General features: G+C 60.4%; 2 protein-coding genes across 2 annotated transcripts; one reads left to right on the top strand and one right to left on the bottom strand.

The window, feature by feature from the left end:
- The first annotated feature begins 5,811 nt into the window (after positions 1-5,811).
- On the top strand, positions 5,812-12,331 carry PSMF1 (proteasome inhibitor subunit 1). Its single transcript, XM_080354735.1, has 7 exons — positions 5,812-6,120; positions 7,044-7,196; positions 7,765-7,847; positions 8,488-8,673; positions 9,454-9,507; positions 10,830-10,988; positions 11,094-12,331. Exons 1-7 carry the CDS (start codon positions 5,992-5,994, stop codon positions 11,143-11,145), a joined length of 816 nt encoding a protein of 271 aa, XP_080210861.1. The 5' UTR covers positions 5,812-5,991; the 3' UTR covers positions 11,146-12,331.
- A 3,352-nt stretch (positions 12,332-15,683) lies between these two features.
- TMEM74B (transmembrane protein 74B) lies at positions 15,684-17,809 on the bottom strand (the record flags this gene model as incomplete). Its single annotated transcript, XM_080354691.1, has 3 exons — positions 15,684-16,178; positions 16,826-16,976; positions 17,691-17,809. The coding sequence occupies 3 exons, from the start codon at positions 17,807-17,809 to the stop codon at positions 15,684-15,686; spliced, it is 765 nt and encodes a 254-aa protein (XP_080210817.1).
- Positions 17,810-21,699: the final 3,890 nt, after the last annotated feature.

Below are 21,699 nucleotides of genomic sequence, written 5' to 3'. Positions count from 1 at the left end.
CTCACCACGTCTCTCCCAGCCCCAGTTCCCTGTGAGTGGCAGGGCTAGGACAGAGGGCTCCAGGAAGGGACATTTGTGGCAGACGGTCCCCGGCACCTGGGATAACAGAAGTGGCAGCGGCTGGTCACCTTCTCAGGCTCTTCTCTTTTCTTGCCTGGGATTCTGTCCAACCTTTTTTTTTTTTTATAAATTTAAAATTTTTCATAGTCTTTTAAACGCTGTAAAAATTTAATACAAAGGAAATTAAAAAACCCAGAGGAACTATTCTCAAAATAATTTCACAATCCACACATATCCCTCAGCAAATTTAATTTGTAGGAAATAAAGAACAAAATATGACAATAAAGGGCTTCTAAACAAGTCCTAATGCTTTACATGTGTAAGTGCAAATGCCGCGCCTGTGCGCAGGCACCCGGCGGAGGTGGGTGGTGTGGGGGGCCGGGGGCTCTGCCACCCCCAGCCTGGGCCCTGCTCCCCCAGGGGGGCTGGCAGGAGCTGGGGAGTGGTTTTGCCGCCCCAAGCATCACATCAAACCGTGGCCCCCGTCTGAGTGTATCTTCCTTGTGTTTCTCCAGCTCTGGTGGTGATGCTGAGAGTCTGTTCCACTTTCCCAGCCAGGATCCTGCCCAATTTGGGGCAGTTTCCTACCAGTTAATGGGGAAACATTCAAAGGATGTGGATCAGCCCTGCTGGGGAGTCACCTCAGCAGAGGATGCTCCGGGCACGCTGGGTGAACTGGGGACCTCCTGCCCCACAGCGATGCCCAGGGCATGGCTTCCTGGGGGCCATGGGGACACAGTGGTCACTGCAGCCCCTGTCCTCACCGCTCCCCAACGCACACTCAACACCGTCTGACCCCACAAAAGTGTCTCCTTCCCCATCTGTTCTTTGTCCAGCTTGTGGTCCTGCCTCTCGTCCTTGTTTTTTTCACCTTCTTTTAATAAACCCGGCACCTGGAGGAGAATTTTCCTTTTAAACACCCAGCCTCACATTTTAGTGACTTTTATTCTGTTTCTTAATTAGCGAACTGGAAAAAATGTCCGTTATGGGCTGCCACGGGCACACGTGCACGGCCGGCTGTGATGGCAGAGCTGCTCCCGCAGTGCTGGTCTGCATGCCCTCGGGGATGGTGAACGCTGGTGGCACAGGCTGCACCGCCACCCTCAGCCCAGGTGATAACCCCCGTGAGATGGGATTTTGCTGCCTCCGTCCCCTTCCCAACAGGGCTCAGTGTCCCCAGGCTGCCAGGTCGCTGCTCTCCAGGTGCCCCGATGGCTTTTTCCCAGCTGCATCAGTGATGCTGTGGTGTCGGTGGCCTCGTGGCAAGCCCAGGAGCAGGGCCAGAGAGGAGCACAGACCTGTTTTGGGGCACAGGGTGGGCTGTGGGTGGTGGGGCTGGTCACTGGCGCTCAGCGTGGCTCCCTGCGTGGGCAGATGTGGTCCTCCCCGCTCTGTCCCGTGCTGAGGGTCACAGCGCAGAGTCACACCAACTCTTTGCTAGTGGGGAAATATTTTGAGTTTTGCACCCAAATTGCTATTACACTTCTGCACAGGCAGCACGTTGGCTCGTTCCACTGGGGGGATATTCACCATCAGCTGCTCAGAAGAAAGGCGAGTGCTTACTCAACTACACTGGGAAGCCGATACTCCCCGAGAACATTGCCTCATACCATCCGTTCGTGCCTGGGATGGGGAGAAACGCCGGGGAGCTGCGAACGCCATCCAAAAAATGAATGTACTGTCTGCAGCAGCGGCGGAGCAGCAGCCCGGGGGAAGCGACCGCCGTGTGTCATGGAAGGAACTGCAAAGGAAAAGGGTCTTGTGAGGATAGCGGGGGCTGCGCTGCGGGAGCACGCTGTGCTGGCCCCGTGGCTCCAACAGCTTCGCGCAGCCTCTGAAGTGCTCCAGGACGAGCTCAGGATGGGACCGGCTCGTCTTCCTCCTCCTCCCCTTCCCCGCAGAGAGAAGATGCTCCTGGGATGCTGGAGCAGGATCCTGGCCCCAGGGCGGCATCTGCTCGCTCTTGTCTTTGATGCTTTCTGCAGCTGACTGGCCTCGGGCATCCCCTGTGGTACCCCGAGCGAGGAGCACTTTTGCATCCCAGCTTTGCCGCCTGGCCGCGGGCAGCGGGTGCAGGCAGGGCCCGCGCAGGCAGCGCAGACAGGCAGCTCGTGGGCAGGGCGCTGCCCGTCTGGTTCCCACTTTGATGTGGGGTCCCTCCGGCTCCGCACAATGCAACCCGGCTCAGTCTGCAGACTGGGGTGGGAGTGAAGCAAGGGTGATTGATGGCCTTGTTTTTGTTCCTCCAAGGCTGTCCAGGGCCGTTCGGATTCACATCTGAGGTCCCCCGAGAGGGAGCGGGGACAGCAGTGTCCACACGAACTGCAGGGATGGGGCTGGTGGGGGGCAGGCTCCAGTCAGGGGGTTCGAGGTTGCTGCTGCCCTCCAGGCTGCTGGCACAGGTGGTTCAAGCGCTCTGTGCCTCAGTTTCCCCATCGCCACTGCCCCTTAGGAAGGTGTTGCTGTCTCTGGATGACACACATCCCATGAAACTGCCCCCCGCTACTCTCAGGTGTGTTGGGCATCCCCTGAATTCAGGCAGGCGAAGGGAGTGCAGGAGCCCCACCGAGGGTAAAGCTCATCAGGACTCGAGCGTGTTGACCTCTGAAAAATTGAGTTTCGCTCCATGCAGTTGATGAGTCACGACAGTGTTTGTGCATCGCGCTCCCTGCTAGCAAGGTTTCCACTGCAGAGCTAATGGGCTTTTCTGGGAAGCACAGGGGCTCTGGCCTTCCTCATTATTTTCAAAGCCTACTGGCAGCCTCGCTCCGATGGGGATTATCCCTGCTCGGAGCACAGCACTCGAGCATGTTCTGATCCCTGAAAGTGCTAATTGACTTTACATTTGGCCTCGCTGACGGGCGCCCACTCTCTCGCAGCCCCAGTCCCTCCTCCTGCTACTGCGGCGAGCCCGTCCGCATGTGGTTTGAATTTCTCCCCTGGAGAAAAACCCCCTTTCTCCTGCCTTGGTGTCATCTTTCCCTGGAATTAAACTTGGGGGAAACTAAGAGGAGGCTAAATTTTCATGGAGTGACTGAGTCCCCTCTCACAGCAATGACGGAAGCCCCATGAAATTGAGGGGTGAAACCAGGAGCCAGCAATGCCCTGTTCCACCCCGGGTCCCTTGGCATGGCGATTTTGGTCACGTTCAGGTGGCTTTTTATGTGTCATTAAGCCCCCAGTGGTTCAGCAGAGCATGCGGGAGGCTCTGCCGGAGGATCCAGCTGTGCTGGGGTGGCTTGGATGGGCTTTCCCATCCATGGGCAAGGACAACAGCGAGCTGACCCTGAGGCAGGGGTGATGCTCTCAAACAGCCTGTGACACCTGAACACCAGCCGGGGATAATCCACGTCCCTCTCTGCTGCCTCCTGCCAGGCCATACCTGGTGCACATCGCACGGCACGGCTGTGGCAGCTGCCGTTCCCAGCACGGAGGGCTCACGGGCTGCCAGCGGGGCGGGCGGTTGGGAAATCTGTTTCCTCTTCTGCTCATTACAACACCACCATGGGCTCGTCCACCGCGAGCAGTGAGGCAGCAGGAAAGTATGAAGGTCAGGGGAGGCTGCGGTTTGTCTGACGGAGGTGATGCAGCCTCTACCTGCTCCAAGCACCACAGCCCTGCTGGGGCGGCTTCAGCCACTGCCACCCTGGGATACCGTCCCTGTCCTCTGCAGTGAGCCGCATGGCCACACCGATCCCATTCCCTCATGAAAGAGGGAGGAAAAAGGCCACATGCAGCTTCTCCTGCATTTCCACGGGTAGGATGGTCAGTGCTGTCTGCTCCAAGAGCCAGGTCCACATCCTCATGAATGTGTGCAGGAGTCTGGGGCTCCAGCTGCTCTGGGAATTCACTCGCTCTCACAGCATCACCCAGCTCTCACAGCATCGCTCCCCTCCTGGCTTGGCTCTGCCTGCTCCGACGACGGCACCGGTGTGCCCGGCAGCCAACGTGACGCACTTGCCTTGCAGCACTAATGAGCTGGTTCTGTAATTCTCGTCACCTCGTTACTGACTTGGCTGCTGCATGCCAGCCGGGGCCGTGCTGCCCGCTGCCTCCCACGTCGCCTGCAGACCCCAGCTCGCACGAGGGGAGCCGCTTTCATGTGGCCAGAGGTTTTCATCATCAGCGAGCCACAGAGCGAGCGAGACGCTGGAGCAAAGGAGCCGATGGGGAGCCAGGCCAGCACGGCGAGGCACCGCAGGCAGCTTTGATGTAGCGGCAGCCAGCCCTGGGGCTGTGGGCTCAGGTACAGCAGGGTCCCAGCTCCGAGGAGGGTCCCGTGGGGAGGGGACACATGGAGGCATCCCACTGTATCCCGTGATGTGCCCATGGAGGGGATGATCGAGCCAGGGGGTCTTGGCACCACAAGTCACCCATTGTGTGTGGTCTGAGGCAGCCAGCGCGACACGGAGAAGGGAAAATAAGTTCAGGAGGAGCAAAGGTGAAGCCACAGGAGGACAAGCCAATGGCTGGATGGGAGCACGTGGCAGTGGGTGAGAGGGTGAACAGGGATGGCAGCAAGTTGGATGGAAAAACAAAAGCTTGGCAAGCACTTGGCACAGCTTGTGTGCAATTCCTGCTGCCTCTTGCCCCACTGAGGCACCGCCGGCTCCCATGGTCGCTGATCCCAAACACTCACGTGCTCCTGCACCTGTGGTGAGGCCACAGACAGGCAGGGGAACCGTGTTAGCGGTGCTGGGATACAGGATTTAGGATGATCAGGTTTCTGGAGGAAGACCCACGATTTCAAATCCTGCCTTGGGAGGGGTGATTCGAATGAAGCTACTGGTGCCCCCCTTGCTCGCCCAGGGACAGGCTGTGTCGGGAAAGTGAAATGTGGATGCCGTCAAAGCCTGCAACTGCGGCTGCTGCCGCCGGGAGCGAGCTGTGCGGTGGAAACGCTGCCTGCTGCTGTGAATCACAAGCCCAGCGCTGGAAAAGCTCCAGCTGAGGCATTTCCTGCTGTTCTCATCACATCCCCATCCCATGCCTCTTGCAAAGCTCCCGTGCTGAAATTCCAGCCCCATGGAAAATCAGCAGTCGCTTTCCGGCCGAGTCCGGCAGAGCCAGTGCAGCTCACTCGGCTTTCAAGCCGCGGCCGTTTTCCTTGGAGCCGGAATACTGGGAGATGGGGCAGCTCCCCAGCCAGCGCGGCAGTGGTTCGTGCGAACGGGCAGCGCGGAGGCGTGGGGGCTGTCGGTCTGTGGTCGATTGTTCAGCCTCAGTGACTTCTTGAGGGGGAAATGGAAAGAGCAGACGGTGCGAGTTAATTAATTGACGCATAATGAAGTCAAGAGGAGCGTCCCCAAGGAGCTGGAGCTGAGATTGGGAAAGCAGCAGATGATGGTGTTCCCCGGCATGGGGCTGCTCCGTCCTGAGCCACAGGCTCCACCAGCACAGAGAGCTCTGGCTCAGGGGCAGGAAAACAAAAGCCCCCGAGTACCTTCCAGTGGCGGCTTTAACAGAATGTAGGTGTTACAAATACTGTGACCCAGCGAAATGAGCTGTGCAAGGAATGAAACACTCCTGCCAATGGCCATTCTGTGGTTTGGTGCCCCCGGCACGGGTGAAAAGGCTCGAAAAGGCTCGTTACGGCAGCGCACGCAGACCCTGCCCCAGCCCTAACGCTTTCCTCCCCACGGGCAGACCCCAACCCCCGCGCTGCCGCTGGGTGACCGGCCCGCACGGCGCTGCCGGCGGGCGGAGGGCCCCGGGCCCGGCCTGGCCCTCCCGCTGCGGGACGGAGCGCGGAACCCCTCGGGGAACCCGCCTGCGGCGCCGGCCGTGCGCAGCGGACGGGGGCCCTCTAGTGAGGAGCGGCCTGCGCTGCCCGGTGCGTTGCTCCGCTGCCCGCAGCGGCCCCGGCGCGGCCCCGCCGGCCTTGCCCGGGCGGTTCCCGGCCCAGCCGCGCCTGCTCGGTGCGGCGTGGCCATGGCGGGGCTGGAGCCGCTGTACGCCTGGGCGCGGGCCGCCGTCTCCCGCCCGCAGGACGCGCTCATCTGCGGCGTCCACTGGGAGCTGGTGCGGCACGGCTACCGCTGCCTCGGCGCCGGAGACCAGGTACGGGCCGCGCCGGGCCCCGGCGAGCTCCTCTGCCGCGGAGGCCGAGTAGGCCGCGGTTAATCCCCGGGCTTTCCTACCGCCGGTCGCCGGCGCCGCTCGGCCGAGCCCGGCGCCCGCTGCCTGGGGGGCAAGCGGAAGGAGCCGTGCGGGGTCTGAGGGGCCTCAGTGCTGCTGGGGGGAGACGGAGCGAGGGGCTGCGGTGCTGGGAGCCTCGAGGGCTGTTGAGAGGTCGGGGGTGCCAGTGCTGGAGGAACGGGGCTGCTGCGGTTCTGGGGGGTAATTCTGTACCAAAAGGTGGGTGTCCAGTGCAGCATTGGGGGGGAAATGTGATGCCAGGGGGGCTCTCAGTGCTGGAGGGGTGTCCAGTGCCAGCGCAGGGAGGGGGCCAGTGTGGTGCTGGACCCAGTGCTAAGGTGGGGTCTGGGGGGTTGGGAGCCTGATGCAGTGCTGGGGGCGGTGGGGGGGGACAGGACAGTGTCTTCGCAGACATCCCCGAGTCCCAGGGGAGGAGACAGTGTGGGGCAGTGCCCCCAGCAGCACTGCTGTGGGCCTGGGACAGCCAGGGCGACAGCCTTGTCCCTGCCCCAGCCAGCTCTGTCCCGTGCTGGGGAGCTGGGAGGTGCCAGGCAGGGGAGAGCATCATGCCCCAGTCTGGGTCTCTGTTGTCTCCTCCTGCTCAGCAAAGGGTGATTGTGTTGCTCCTATTCCAGCGCAGGGACCTTGTGTCAGACTGGCTGGGCCTGCCTGTAGAGAATAAAGCCCTGCTCCTGCAGCTGAAACCTTGAAAGCACTGAGAGATCCCCTCCCGGCGACCTAGATCCCCTCCTGGATCTCTCTGTGCAGCCAAGACAGGTCCCCCTGGCCCCATGGTGTGCTAGGTTACTGGGCAGGGTCTCAGCAGCATGTCTGTCCTCTTGCAGCCAGGTCCTGATGAAAGGAAGTCAGAGCTGCTCCCTGCCGGCTGGGAAGCCAACAAAGAGGTGTATACGCTGCGCTACAAGTCCACGGATGATGCCCGTGAGCTGCTGCTGAAGGCCATCATGGTGGAAGACAGTATGATCCTCAACGTCATGGTGAGCACCCACGGGGTCCCTGTGGCTTGGGATCCTTCAGGTGCAGTGGCTGCTGCCACTCAAAACAGGGCCCATTTCTTAAATTTTTGTTGTTGCTTGTTCTGCCTTGCAGTGGTGTTTGTCCCTCAGGGTGGGGCAGACCCGGGGGATGTTTGGGGCTGCAGATCTGCCTATGCAGCAGCAGATGTGAAGCTGGTCAAACACCAGCTGCATTGGGGCAGTGATGTGGTTTGCATTGCATGCTCTGGCTATGGAGTTGCCCCTTTTGTGTCCCCTTCCCAGCTCAGGATTTTTCTGCAGATGTTTTCTTCTGTCCCCCACAAGCACCTGCCCAGGGTGTTTTCACTTTCACCCTTGGCAGCCCCGATTTGGGGAGTGAGCAGGGAGAGCCTTGTTCTACACTGGAGTTTGTGTGCTCCTGGGGATTCAGGCACAGCACAGGGATGTGGCAGGAAGCAGGCAAGCCCATTCCTCATGTCCAAGTCCCTGGCTGTAGTTATACCTGCTCCTTTCCTCATTCCCTGCTCTGCCCTGCTGCTGACTCCATATTTCACCTGTCTTTTCCCAGGATCGCAGTTCTCAGAAGGTGGCAGATGTGACCTTGTCAGTGGCCGACTACATCAACCCGGAGCACCTGGACGATTTCCACAAGTAATCTCAGTTCCCCAGCATTTTCTGCAGGAGAAAATGTCCCAGCAGCGTGGGGAGGGAGGCAGAGACCATATTAGGACGAGCCTGGAGGACTCTCCTCTCCAGTACAAACCCCAGGGGCAGTCCAGTCAGCCCTGAGATGCATTCAGAGCTCCCTCCTCTGCCTCCCTCTGCGCTGCTGCTGGGCAAGAGGGATTTAAATGGTTGGAGCCCCAGGGAGAGCCACCCCACCTGGGAATGGGCAGCGCTGTTATTTCTAGAGTGCTGCCAGCCTGTCTGGACTGGGTGGACACTGCCTGGTGGCCTGGACACATTCAGCTGTGGCCCAGACACCCTGTGGCCTCGCTAAAGGCCAGTGCTGCCATTTCCTCCAGTGCAGAACTCTTTTGGTCATGGCCATAGCAAGGGAGTCCCCTGGGCTGGGTGGCACCTTTGCCCTCTTAAATGGGGTCAGGGTTTGGTGCCACTGTGTACTGTTACCCCTTCCTGTCTCCTCCCTGCTGTCGGCTGGGGACACGTTTTGTGCCTGGGACACTTTGGGCATGTCTGTCCCCTCACCATCCCTCTCGCAGCCTGTCCAGCACCTTGCACCTGGCTGCCACAGCCTCCCCAACCCGTGGCCTCGCCTTCCTCCCCACAGAGTGTACAAGAACACTGAGGAGCTGAGGACAAGGATTGCTTCAGGCATCATCGCTCCTCTCGGGGCCCCTGCAGAAAAAGCCAAAAAGGAGCCTGAGGCTGAGAAGAGGGATCCAGACTCGTCCCGGGATTCCGACCCTCTCCGGGTCCCTCCCCGGCAGCCGGCAGGCACGAGGGCACCATCCTGGTGAGTGAAGAGCTGCTGATGGTTCTCTGTGAGATCTGCTTCACCATCCCTGCCTGGCCCCTTGATGCCCAGCTGCCCCTCATACGCAGCAGGCAGGCTCCCCCTCTCTTTCCTCACGAGCTGTAATCCCCTTTGGCTGGAAGTGAGAGACACCACAGTGGCTCTACCATATCTTGGGGACCAGCCGTAACTTCTGACTTACGTGTCACCTCTTGCTTTTGTAACACCACCTCTGTCTGCTGCTGCTGAGAGCGCGAGATGCTCCCTGGGAATGCTGGGGCAGACAGGCTGGAGCTGGGCACGGCTCGGAAATGGTGGTGTTGACACATAGTATTGGCAGGGAGATGTGACAGCTGGCTGCAGGCTCGCTGCCCCACTGTCCTCACGATCCTGGAAGCGGGACTGTCATTGTGTCTCTGACTGGGACATGCCGGAGAGCCCGGCCTAGCCCAGTACTGCTCAGGGAGCCCCTGGCCTGGAAACTCCTGGCATCCACAGCCAGCTCCAGCCGGAGCAGCGTGCACAGCAGGGCCCGTTTATCCCGGCAAGCTTCCTGCAAGCCTGCAGCACACACCCATGTCCACAGCCAGCTGCACCACAGAGCAGGGGACACTCCTGCCTGCTCATGCAGTGTCCCACAGGTCCCAGAGCCTTTTGGGTGCTGCAGCGCCTGCTGGGGCAGAGCATCCGTGAGCAGAGACGGCCCTGCCTGCTCATTCCTGCTCACTCCACTCAGCCCTTCTCCCTTCTCTGGATGTTGTGCTGTGTTCTTTGTTTCAGGCCTTCTCCCGCGAGCCCCTTCGCTGTTGGTGGGGAAGACCTGGACCCTTTTGGGTGAGTATGGTAGGAGAGGTTGTGCTTTGCATGCTCGGGGAGCATCCTCTGCTCTGCCTATGGGGTGTTTGGTGTTGGCTGGGGACCTGGAACAGCTGGAGTCCACCTGGCTCAGGCATCCAGCAAAGCATCTCTGAACGTGGACGGTGGTGGGACAGTTGCTCAGTGCCTATTGCAAGAGACCAATTGACAATTGCTAAACCTCAATATGGTTCTAATATCGTAATAAGATCCTGTCTCTTGCATAGATGATAGGTTGCAATCTGCGTCTGTTTAATAATCAGCTTGTATTCATTTAACATGCAGTAATTCCTTCACTAAATCAAAGCTGAATACATCGTTAAGTGAATCTAAGCCTCTAATTTAAAATGTTACCAGCTGCTGCATCTACAGCCCAGCAGTCTGGAAAAGGGGAGGCTTAAAGCTGAGTCCACAGATTCCTGAGTCCTGCTTGTGAGCCTCTGGCTGTCTGAGGCACTCAAGAGAAAGCCTGGGCAGAAGCAGGGCTGTCTGGACTCTGATCTTCACGGATAGATCTCTGCATCTTTGGTTTGGTTGGGCAAGGAGAACCTGTCATCTTCCATTCCAGTTAAAAGCACATAGTCAGACAAAAACCAGCTATTGGAGTCATTGCAGAGCATCCTGCAGCCCAGGGGAGTCCTCTCTGGAACCACTCTCCTGTGGGGATCGCATTTTTTCCCCTCTTGAAAGACTTGTTTCTCCGTGGGTTTGGCTAGAAAAGCACCAGCTAAAAGCATCGTGCCTGGCTGGGAGGAGAAACCCGGAGCCTGGGTGGCTGGAAGAAAACCCAGTAACACAAGGAGAGGGGTTCACTGGGGGGTACACGACCCTGTTTCTCTTGCTGCCTCCAGCTGTTCATCAGAAGTTTCTCTGTAAATGACAAAAAAAGATGGTAAGTGGCAGCAGATTTGTGTGCTGACACCTGCCAGCACCGGGGCTGGAGCCCTAGACTCCCAGGCGTATCTTCATGGGGCCTGGCTGTCCCAGGGCCCATTGGGCAGCCAGCCTGCTGTCATGGAACTCATTAGCGCCCATGTTAATGACTTGTATGATGGCAGCGGTGTCCAGAGGCTCCAGCCGGGTTTGCACAAAGCCAGCCATGAGGAATGGTGCTCGCAACGTGGGGCAGCTCCGAGGAGCCGCCATGGGCAGTGAACGACTTCCAGGCAGTGCTTTGGGACTGCTGGCGGGGCCCCAGACGGGGGCTCTTGCAACACTGCGCGGGGCAGGGAGAGCAGGGACACGCTCTGCTTCTCTCTCACCAGTGCCAATCTCACCTCCTCTGCCTTTCCTCTCCCCAGAGGTCGGAGTGGGGGAATGATCGTGGATCCTCTCCGATCTGGCTTCCCGCGGCGTGGCATTGACCCATCATCGGGCATCCCCGGCCGCCTTCCCCCAGGAGCCGTTCCCCCAGGCGCCAGATTCGACCCCTTTGGCCCGTTGGGAGGTGGCAGAGCTGGGTAGGTGTTCGGCTGTGCCTGTGTCCCCAGCTGGCCCCCTCGTCCCTGTTGCTGCGGGACTGAGCTCTCGCTCCTGCGTTCACTCTGCTCTGAATTTCTTTCCAGGCCAGATCCCGATCACCTTCCCCCTCCAGGCTATGATGACATGTTCATGTGAGGAGTCACCACACGCTCCTCCTGGCTGCAGCCAGAGCAGGCTTCTGGGAAGCAGGAACGCTTTCACCTCTTCGCTCTCTGTTTGGTGGACTTCGATCTTTTCAGCAGCGTTTTTCTTCCCCCTGACTCGGGGCCACCTTCCTGCATCAGACCAGCTATAAAGGTTTCACTGTGTGCAGAACAGAAGAGGGGGCAGTAGATCCGTTTCTTTCCATGCTCCTCTGAGGGTGCCTGGCTGTTTGGGATGAGTCTTGGCACCCCAAGAACAGTCTGGGAGCTGTGGGGTTTCCTCCTCTGCTCTGGGGTGGCTCTGCCTTTGCTGCCGGGGCTGCGCCAGGGGCCGGTGCTGAGGAGGGAGCCGGCTTCTCCCCACTGCCATGCTGGGAGCTGCAGTCGACTGCTGGAGGCAGCAGCCAGAGCCGCTCCCTGTGCAGAGGTGGTTTCTCTCCTGCTCTTCATCCAAGCGAGGGGTTGATCAGCGTGAAGGATGAGAAGGCTCATCCCACGGGTCTCCATGCGCAGAGCCCGGCAGGGCTGAGAGCAGCTTCCACAGGGCTCAGCCCACTGGCTCTAAAGAACACCAAGAGTAAAGCCTTAATGTGCGTGAGAAGGGACAGATAGCAAATTCCTGGCCCCACCTTGCCCCCTCTTTCCCCTGCAGGTGTTGGGTTTTATTCTGGGGGCATGCGAAGCCCCACAGGCAGCATCTTGAGGTCTATGCTGGCCCTGTGCAGGGCTGGGGCAGGAGGGAGGGTGCTCGGTACCTGCACAACCCGCTGACTCTAGCCTTGGCTCCAGCGTTGGCCCCAGCCTTGAATCTCTGGGCACAGTGGAGCTGAGCCCGGCACCGAGCTGGGGGTGCTCATGGGGGACTCGCTTGGCTGTGGGGTTCGCTTTGCAAAAGGGGTTTATAGGAGTATTGTTTCCCTGCCCATCAGTCCTGCTGCACAAGGCTGGTGTGGCTCTGCCTGGCTGAGCTCTGCCCAACAGCGCGGGGAGGACAGGTGAGATCTGTGGGGCTCAGGCTCCCGAGCTTTGTGGAAACCTCCTTCCTTCCCCACAGCGCCCCTGCCCCCTGTCAGTTTTGGGGCTCTAGATCATGTGTTCTGTTGGGGGTCACTACTATCTTCTCATGGTTTGATTTCTTGGAGGGATATTCATGAGACTGAAATAAAAACCTGACAGCAGCTTTGTGTCGGTGCTTGCTGGGGGTGCCACCCTTGCTCCCCACCATGAGAACGGAAGACCCAGAACTCTGCCCAGCCTGCGCCTGCCCTGGGAACCTGCTTTGTACCTTCCCCAGAGCAGCAGCACTTTCCTGAGACGATGTGACTGTATTAAGAAAATGAAGTGGAGAAGAGCCCGGCCTGGCTCCGGCTGTGCTCCTCGCGGTAATTGGCTCTCCAGGGTATCAAATGCTGTTGAAACGCTACACACAGCCGTGCTGGCATAAATAAAACTGGGGGAAGCGATCACTCCGTCTCTCTCTTCCCAAAGGCTTTTTCCTTTTAAACCCCCTTTGCCTACAAAGGCAGCTGATAAAGCTGAGTTATGGTGTGTGTAACTCTGGGCTGCACACAGGTGGGAGCGGGGAGGACTGGTCGTAGAAATTCTGCACTGGGGCAGCTGGAGCATCCTGTGACCTGTGTTTTGTTTGGCCGAGCTGGTGTGAGCCCAGAGCTGGCAGGAACGGGCCATCCCCACTGGATGTCCCTGGGCTTTTTGGTACCCGTGAGTGGAGCAGACAGCTGTGCTCGCAGCACGGGTGGAATGGGGAGAGGGACCCAGGGCTTGGTGAGGCCATGGCTCCTGCTGGTCCTCTCCAGCTCCTGGGACAACCTGGGCCTGTCCCCAGCTTTGCCCCAGGAGAACAGAGCCCCCAGCCCTGCTGTGCAGGATTGAAAGAGGAAAACGACTTTGGCCTTATCAGAGGGGCCTCTCTCTGCAGGAGGTGGCTGCTTTCTGCGCCTGAATTAATCATGTTCTGCAACCTTTCAGGAGGGAGAGGCGCAGCCGGCTTTGATGGGGCTAATTAAAGCGAGCCAGCGCCAGGAGAGGCTGCGCGGGTCCTGATAAACAAGCTTTTGTCTGCAGCGCACAGCCCCAGCGGGTTCACGGTGCAGCTGGGGAGCAGGTGGGAAGGAGAGGGTGTCAGAGCGGGCAAGTGCCGGGCGTGGAGCCGTGACCGCTGTGGGCCCATGCCGGAGCTGTGCAGTCCCCAGGGCTGTGCTGTCCGTGCTCCAGAGAAGATGGGGAAAAGGAGGCGAGGATCCTCCTCTGCACACCAGGGGACGGTGGGGACAGGAGACTGTCCCTGCGGCTGGCTCAGCTCACACTGAAGAGCAGCTGCGGAGCTGAGATGGCTCCTGGGGACCCACGATCCTGAGCATGTTCCTCGGTCCATCCACAGGCACCATCCCCTTTCCCCAGTGCGGTTTGGGCACAGCCATCCTCACTGCAGGCTCATACCATGGTGGCTGGGAAGGCTGGGTGTCCTGCCAGCAGGATGGACGGTCCCCGGCCATGTGTCCCCATCCCTGGCATGGCTGCTGCAAACGTAAGTGTTGAAAAGCATTAATATGCAAGGGAGCGCATCAAGCCACACACCTCGAGTTAATTTTCTGGTGAGGCCGTGAGGAGCGGCAGGGGCTGGCGCGTGCGGTTTTGGCACAGGCACAGCCTCCCCTCCTCCTGCAGCACTGGTGAGGGGTTTCCACGGCTGGATTATCGGTAATGGCTTCAGATCCCTGGAGAGTCCTTCAGGCCATCTGCCAGCCCGCCCAGCATGGCGGCACCTGCCCCACGCGCTCCCAAAGGCAGAGCCCCCAGCACTGCTAATTACCCTGCAGATGATGCTCCGTCCCTGGGATCCCACGTGTCCCATGCACAGCGCAAGGGAGGAACCGGCGCATGTTGCACAGACGGGAACACAAAGCAGCCACCGTTCCATGGGACTGGGATGGGCGTGCTGGGCCGTTCCCTCTTTGCTCACCCCTGGCACTAGCCAGTGCCCATCCTGCACCTCTGGCCCCCTCCAGCAAAACCAGCTTCTCCCACAGAAACTGGATCCAGAAATGGCACGTAGGGGTGAAATGCTCTCCCATTAGGCTGGCTTTGCTGCACCTCCAGGGATGGGGAGGACTTTTTCTGGGGTATCTCAAAGCTGCCTCTAACCCACCCACCAGCACTTAATTCCTGTGGAAACCTACAATAAATACAGAGCCTGGACGGGTGGCAGAGTGATGGGGAGAAGGACGCATGGCCCTTTGCAGCAACAGGAGGAATTGGCTGCAAAGCATTAGAAATGAAATTAATGTTAGAAATGAAAACAGCAGGCAGAGGATGCGATCCCTGACATCTGAGGGAGACACTGGAAGCCCTGAAAGAAAACCTGACCCAGGCAATTGCCCCATGTGTAAAAATTACTTTCCTCTTGTGCCAGGCTGTCTGGAGAGATTTGTCTCTGCCTGGAAACATTTGAAGTGAGTCATTTATGGGATGGATTAAAGCCTGGTGGCAGTTCATGATAAACACCACCTTTTGTGGGTCTGCGTTTTCCTATGGGATAATTATTTCCCTTTCTCAGCATCCTGCTCATACCGATTTTTCTTTCCACAGAACATTGTGCTTTAATGATGGTTCATGTTTAATTCCCGAGATGCGATTTTACCTTCACACCGCAGACAATGGCCCTCACGATCAGCACAAAGGCTCACGCGTGGGCTGCCCGTCGGGCAGAGCTCCCCGTCTAACACAGGAACAGAAGAACCACATTGTTTCAAGGTATTGGGAATCGTCCTTTCTCCTCCGGACAGAGCACCATGATTTTTGAGGAGGCCATTCTGGGGTTGCTGGTGGGAGCGGGATGCTCGGCACAGTGCGGGCATGTGTCCTGGCCTTTGTCCTGTTCTCTGGAGTGGGGCTGGTGGGGTGCAAGGGCTGGGGGGGCTGGACCCCGCTGCATGGTCCCACGGTCCTTGCTGTCTCCTCTTCTGCCCAGAGCGGTGCAAGCGCCAAGTCTACATCACAGAGTTTTACAAGAAACTATTGCTAAGAAAGGTCACTGATGGCAGAAAATGAGAAGCTCCATCCCGAAGAGGAGCAGCTGGTGCCAGGCTGGGAACAAGCTGGCTGCAGCAGGAGCTCGGCCTCACGTCCAGCCCAACCTGCGACTGGCCATGGCACCGAAATCCTATTGGTGTCTCGAAGGTGCCATTGCCATGATGCTGGAGGGCAAGACCCCATCTGGGAAGGTGCCAGGGAGGCAAGTGGGGTGTTGGACAGCCGCGCTGCCCTGGTGCTGGTGGTGGGGAACAACCCAGGCAGAGGCTGTGCAGTCCAGCGGGGCACCCCAAAACCACATCACTCCAGTGCTGATGGATGGGACCTCCATCTCAGAAAGGTCCAGGGCGGTGAGGAAGGTGGCTGAAGGCTGCCGGGCAGGTGTGGGCGAAGCCTCACTGGGCAGCATTGACACCAGAGTGTGGTAAGGAGAGCCCCGCTCCTGCCAGCCGCACAGAGTCCCTGGGGAGTGCAGGGCTAGGAGCCTGGCTCTTCGGGGGGCTGGGGCGGGGGGCTCAGCTGGCTCTCCAGCAGTGCTCGCGTCCCCTCGGTCGACATCCTCCGCATCCGCAGGCGCACCGAGCCGTAGGTACCGCCGGTGCGGCGGGCTGCCCGAGCACGGCGGCGGGCGGCGGCGGCGGCCAACAGCAGGGCGGCGAGCAGGAGCCCGCCCAGGGCCAGCAACGCCAGCCCGGCCACGGTGCAGCGGTCGAGGCGGGCGCGGAGCCGGGCTGCCCGCGCCTCCAGCCGCTCCATCTGCCGCGCCGGCACCGCCGGGTCCGGACGCGCCGCCCGCGGAACGGCCCCCGCCAGCACCACCAGCGCCGCGCCGCTCAGCGCGCAGCCCAGCGCCAGCGCCAGCCCCGGGCCCGCACCGGGACCCGCCAGGCCGGCCCCGCCCGCCGCCGCCGCCGTCTCGCCCGGGCTCTGCAGCTCCACCGCCCGCGGGGACGCCATGGAGCCGCCGCCGGCCTGCGCGGCCAGAGGTGAGCGGCGGAGTTGGACGGGGATACCTCCCCTTCCCGGAGCTTACCCCTCGGACCGCCCTGTCCCCCTTCTCCGGAGCCGGGTCCCCGAACCGGGTTGTCCCCCTTCCCCGGAGCCGCTTCCCCGGACCGGGCTGCCAACCCCACCGCTCAGGTCCCCGAACTGGGTTGCTCCCCCTCCCGGGATCCCGCCTACCCGAACCGTGCTACCCCCAGTCCTGGGTCCCCGCAGTAGGCTGTCCCCCCTCCCCGGTGTTGGGTTCCCGAACCGGGCTGTCTCCCGTACCCGGGTTGCCGCACCGGGCTGCTCCCCTTCTGGAGCCGACACCTGCCTCTTTGAACCAGATCCCGCCCCGGCTCTCCCCCTCCCCGAACCGGGCTCCCGCCGCGCAACTCGCCTCCCCGAACCGGGCTGACGCCCCCCAGAGACCCGTGTCCCTGTGACCCTGCCGGGCTGCCCCTCCCGGACCCGCTTCCACCGCCAGGCTCCCGCTCCAGTCCCCCGGAGTGCGATGCCTCCCCGGTTCCCGCACCCAGCCGCTCCCCGCCCGCTTCCCCCGTTCCCCGCACCGGGCTCCGCTCCCGTTTCTCCGCTCCCTCCTCTGTCTGCCCGCCCCGCGCCGAGCTGCCTACCCCCGCCGCCTCCCCTGCTCCCCGGGCCGGTGCCGGTGCCGGTGCCGCGGCGGCGGGCGGGGCGGGCGATGGGTGCCCCGAGCTGCCGGCCCCGGGGGCGCGCACAGTGCCGCACGCGCACACACACACACATATACACACATTCACCGGGCTGCCCCGGGGGACACACACATGCACACACACCCGGTTGCACACCGTCACTTCTGTGCAACCCCCGCCTGCAACCGGAGCCCCTCTGTGCACCCCCCGACAGCGTCGGGACCCTCTGTGGGCACCCCGGGGTGTGTGGGGGGGCACAGGTGGAGAGGACAGGGCAGCACGGTGGGTTTTGCACAGGGGACAGCACGGGGATGTGCCCTTGGGGTGCTGGCTGGGCACCCCACAACCAGCTGTCCCTGTTGGGGACCCTGTGCAGAGCTGGGCTCTGGACCTCAAGTCCCTGCAACCTCTAGCCCTGAACGCAGCAGGGAGACCCCCAGCCCAGCCGCGCACCTGCTGAGAGCCCCTGCAAGGGCTGAGCCCCCAAATCCCGGGGGAAACATTCAGGGCTTGACATGGGTTTTGGCCAGACACAAGATGCTCCAGCCTGAGACAGAAAAGCCCATGACAGTGCCCACTGCCCACAGCCATTCCCATGGCCATGGTCCCACCACAGGCCCACAGCACAGAGCCCCCCCTGCGCCCCCACCTCTCACTGCACGATTTATTCATTTTTTCAGAGCACTTGTGTTAGCACCTACACTTGGCTTCTCGCTGACCTGAAACTGGAGCGGGGCCTGAGCCCCAGCAGCGACCTGCTGGCAGCCGCACGCTTTCAGCTCGTTTGTTAATCAGCCGTGTGCTATTTCCGCATTTGGAACGGTGCCTGGAGATGGGGTTGTGGATGTAAATCCTGAGCGATAGCGGGTGGGCTGCTGAAAGCTGCCGGGAAGATTTGTCCATCACGTTGTCATTCCCTTCAGCACTTTCGTATGCCTCCGGCATCTTCACAAACTCACCCGTGATCGCACTAGAAGATGTGCTGATACCAGTGCTGGGTGAATTTACAGTGCCAGGGCTCCAGGGACACATGGCTGGTGCCCCAAGCTCCCCATGCCCTGACTCTCCAAAGTTTCTCTTAAAAAGTAACCTCTAGATAATTTTTAGCCATTTTGATGCATTTTTAAAAAATTGTTCTCCAAGTGCCCCCAAAAAGTTTTCTGTCTATTTTAATTGTTGTTTAGCTTGGCAAAATGGGTCTGCAAGTTCCCCAGCTCCCTGCTGCGATGTGCTCACCTTGTGTCTGGCACCCTTGGGGGTCTCGTGGCATTACCCAAAAGGGACCCAACCCACAGTGCCTCTAGACCCTGAGCATGGCCAGGGGCTGTGGGGTGGGCTGGGGTCTCCCATCATCACCTTTTGCCATGTCAGGGGCAGGCATACACATGATTTTATTATTTTTTCAGTTTGCAGTGAAGGTTGTGCGTGCTGCGACCTGCCCGCTCACTGCTCCCGTCTCCTCTCATTGCGCTGTGTTGAAATGCAGAGGTTTCCCAGCATAGCATCCCCAGGGATGCATCCAGAAGTGGGCCAAGAAAGAAGCAGAATTAAAAATAAATGTAAGTGCATCCTGACACGTTAACCACATTTAGAGGCTTCAGAACCAACCCACTCGGCAGGAAGGCAGAAGATGCTTGGAGACAAGTAGGTCACGGGACACAAATTGTTCCGAATCAGCAGGAAAAGATGGATCTGGAGCAAGCGAGTGCATCCCTGCGAACAGCTGGGCAACAGGAGCAGGGCAGGAAGAGAGTGTCGGCACCAGGCACTGCTGCTTCTCACATCACCAAATTCCTTGGGAAAAGGCAAAACACCGCTGGGCTGTGCCTGAGCAGAGGTCAAGCACCCAAACCCTGCAGATGAGGATGCACCCAGGGGTGCCTGGGGTCTGTGCCATGCTCTGCCCTGGGGTCAGAGTGCTGTCCTGCCTGGGGAGCTCCTCCTGCACCCCAAACCCACACACATGCCCCAGAGGGTGCCTGCAAACACTGAAGTGGAGGGATGCATCCTGCACGCATTGCTGCTTTGCTGTGCTGTCCTGGGGTCCCTCTGCCTTTGCTGGGTGGGAGCTGAGAGGCGGCCTCAGGCCTCGAAAGGGCTGGAGCATGTGAGGTGAGCAGCCCAAAGATCTTCTCCAGCCTGGTCCTGAGCCGTCTGAGCCTGAGGCTGGAGGCTGGCAGGGGCCACTCTGTCCCCGAGACGCTCGCACCAATGTAAGGGGAGGAGAGATTGAGACAGGGAAGATTTATACTGCCAGCACAGGAGCAAAGAGAGGAGAGAGACAGCCAAGGTCAGAGACAGCACTGCCAAAATTCACAATGAATCTGCAGGAGTGCTGGAGGGGAGAGACTGAGGGCTTGGAAAGAAATGGAAAAGGAGAGAGAGAAGGAAAGAGAGGGGGGTCTGGGAGACAGAGAAGGGTGAGGGAGCAGGACAGGGCTGCTGGGAACAGGGACATGCTGCTGCCCAGCCAAAATGGTTAAATGAGGATGAAAGAGACAGCAAATAGGAGCCGCAAGCCAGCAGAGGACACTGTGTGAATGGGAAGGAGCCGGGAGGACTGTGAACATGTCTGTGTCCCTCCAGACCCCCACAGCACACCCCCTGTGCAGCACAGCCCAGTGCCCACTGTCAGTGCGGACCTCGACCCAGCACTGCCGCGGAGGTGAAGTTTCATTCCTGCCTCCTTAGTATTCACAGCATCCCGCAGCAGAGCGAGCGCCCGCAGCCAGCACAGCTCAAGGGGACTCAGAGGTCAGGGAACAAGCCGCCCGGAATTTGGGAGCAGCCACTGGCTCCACACTGGCGGGTTTACAGGACCAGAGACTGCTGGCACATCACAGCCTCCCATCCCAGCACAGGCACGGATGTGCCACTCCGGTGTCCCCATGCCCATGAGGTTACACACACAGTGTCGGCTACCCAGGGGGTTTCTGGCCCTGCAAACTGCCCCCTGGGAGCTGTTGCCACCAGCCAGGCTGGGCTGGATCTGCACCCTGGGGCTGGACATCAGCCTTGGCGCCAGGCAGGGCTGGTGCTGGCCCAGCCGGGCACTGGTGCAGCTCATTTATTTCTTGCAGGGTGCTGGGTGCCAGAGCAGGTTTAGTGCCCTCGCAAAGGCAGCAGATGTCTGCTCCGGGGCTTGTGGGGGGGTCCTCCAGGTCCCCATTGGGGATGCATCACTCCAAGGGTGTTTTACAGCAGAAACCCCTCTCCCTCCTCAGTGACACCCCAGCCCAGGGTACCCACTCTGCCCAAAGACAGCTGTACAGAGCCCTGCCTTCCACTAACACCAGCAGCAGGGCCACACTGAGAAGAGGCTCAAAAGTTTCCTGGTGTTAATTGAGGTTTAATTATCTTTGGCTGACACCGGGCAACATGGGAATGGGAAAACCACAGGTGCCTTGTGATACAGCAACAGCTGATGTGCTGGGCTGTGGCTCAGGAGCACCAGGAGACTTGCTGTGCTCTGCCTGAATATAAAGCAAAACACGGAAAGCATGAGGTAGAGGGCTGAAAAACTCATTTATTTCTTTTTCTTTTGTGGCTGGTGATATGTAAGTGTGTAAACACGCTGCCTTTTCCTCTCGGTGGCTGTGGCTGATGTGGGCAGGTGGCTGCACACCTTTCCCTTATCCCTCTGCGCAGAGATCACATCTGAAGCTCAATTTTTTAAATGTCTTCTCCCTTCTGCAAAATCCCTTCACCAACACACTTTATCAAACGCGTTTGGAGCTGCTCAGGACCTGCTCGCCTGCAGAGAAAGCGGTGGGGTGGTGCCCCAGGGCGGGCTTCTAAAATGTCAAGGGCGAAAGAGGTCGGGAGGAGGAGCAGGAGCGTGCTGGGGTGCTCTCCATCCGCAGGAGCCTGCGATGAGCTGAGCGCCGTGCTCCTGGAGATGCATGCGCGCTCCCTGTACACCCCAGGAGCGCCATGGGAACCCGCAGCCGTGCGGCCGGCCGCACCCGGGGCTCCGTGCAAGCCGAGCCGGTGACCGGGAGCGGCCGCGCTGCCCCCGCAGACAGCAAGGGGCTTCTCCAGGAACCCCCCGCCCCAGGCGCACGGAGCCGGCCCGGAGCGGACAGCGAGGCCGCGCAGCCCGGGACCCCTGGGACAGCCGCGGGGTCGCTGCAGGGACGGGACCGGCCCGCGCTCGCCGCACGCTCCCGCCGCCGCGCGCCCCGCTCGCCCTTGGCGGGAGCGCGCAGGAGCGGCCGCCAGGGGACCCGCCGCTCTCCGACCCCAGAACCCGCTGAATTCCCGCGGCCCCTCAGCGCCCGCCTGGGTCCCCCCATCCCCTGCGGTGCCGCTAAACCCCCCCGGCCCCTCAGCGCCCGCTAAATCCCCCTGCAATCCCCTCAGGGCCTCCCCGGGTCCCCTCATCTCCTCGGGATCCCTCTAAATCCCGCTCCGTTCCCTCAGTCCTGGCTGGGTCCCTCCATCCCTTCAGGATCCCGCTAAATCCCCCTCCATTGCCTCAGCGCCTGCCTGGGTCCCACATCCCCTCACATCCCGCTAAATCCCCCTCATCCACCCAGCACCCAGCTGTGCCACCCTGTCCCCTCGCGTCCCCAGAAATCGCCTTGTCCCCTCAGGGCCTAGCTGGGCCCCCCATCCCCTCAAGCCTCACTAACCCCTCCCAGCCTGTCCCCTCAGGGTCCCACTAAATCCCCCTGTCCTCTCAGGGTCCCACTAAATCCTCCCATGCCCTCAGGGTCCCGCTAAATCCCCCTGTCCCCTCAGCACCCAGCTGGGTGCCCCTCAGGCCCCCATAATTCCCCCTGTCCCCTCAAGGCCTGGCTGGGTCCCCTCATCCTCTCAGGCCCCATTAAAAC

This window comes from Nesoenas mayeri, assembly GCF_963082525.1.
Source record: "Nesoenas mayeri genome assembly, chromosome: 16".
Classification (NCBI taxonomy): domain Eukaryota; kingdom Metazoa; phylum Chordata; class Aves; order Columbiformes; family Columbidae; genus Nesoenas; species Nesoenas mayeri.
The sequence above is the reverse complement of the archived record's forward strand: the minus strand, read 5'-3'. Positions and strand labels throughout refer to the sequence as shown.

Coding starts and splice junctions, on each gene's coding strand:
- PSMF1 (XM_080354735.1), top strand. CDS start 5,992: ATGGCGGGGCTGGAGCCGCTGTACGCCTGGGCGCGGGCCGCCGTCTCC. Junction 8,674..9,453: donor GGCACGAGGGCACCATCCTG/GTGAGTGAAGAG, acceptor TCTTTGTTTCAG/GCCTTCTCCCGCGAGCCCCT. Junction 10,989..11,093: donor TTGGGAGGTGGCAGAGCTGG/GTAGGTGTTCGG, acceptor ATTTCTTTCCAG/GCCAGATCCCGATCACCTTC.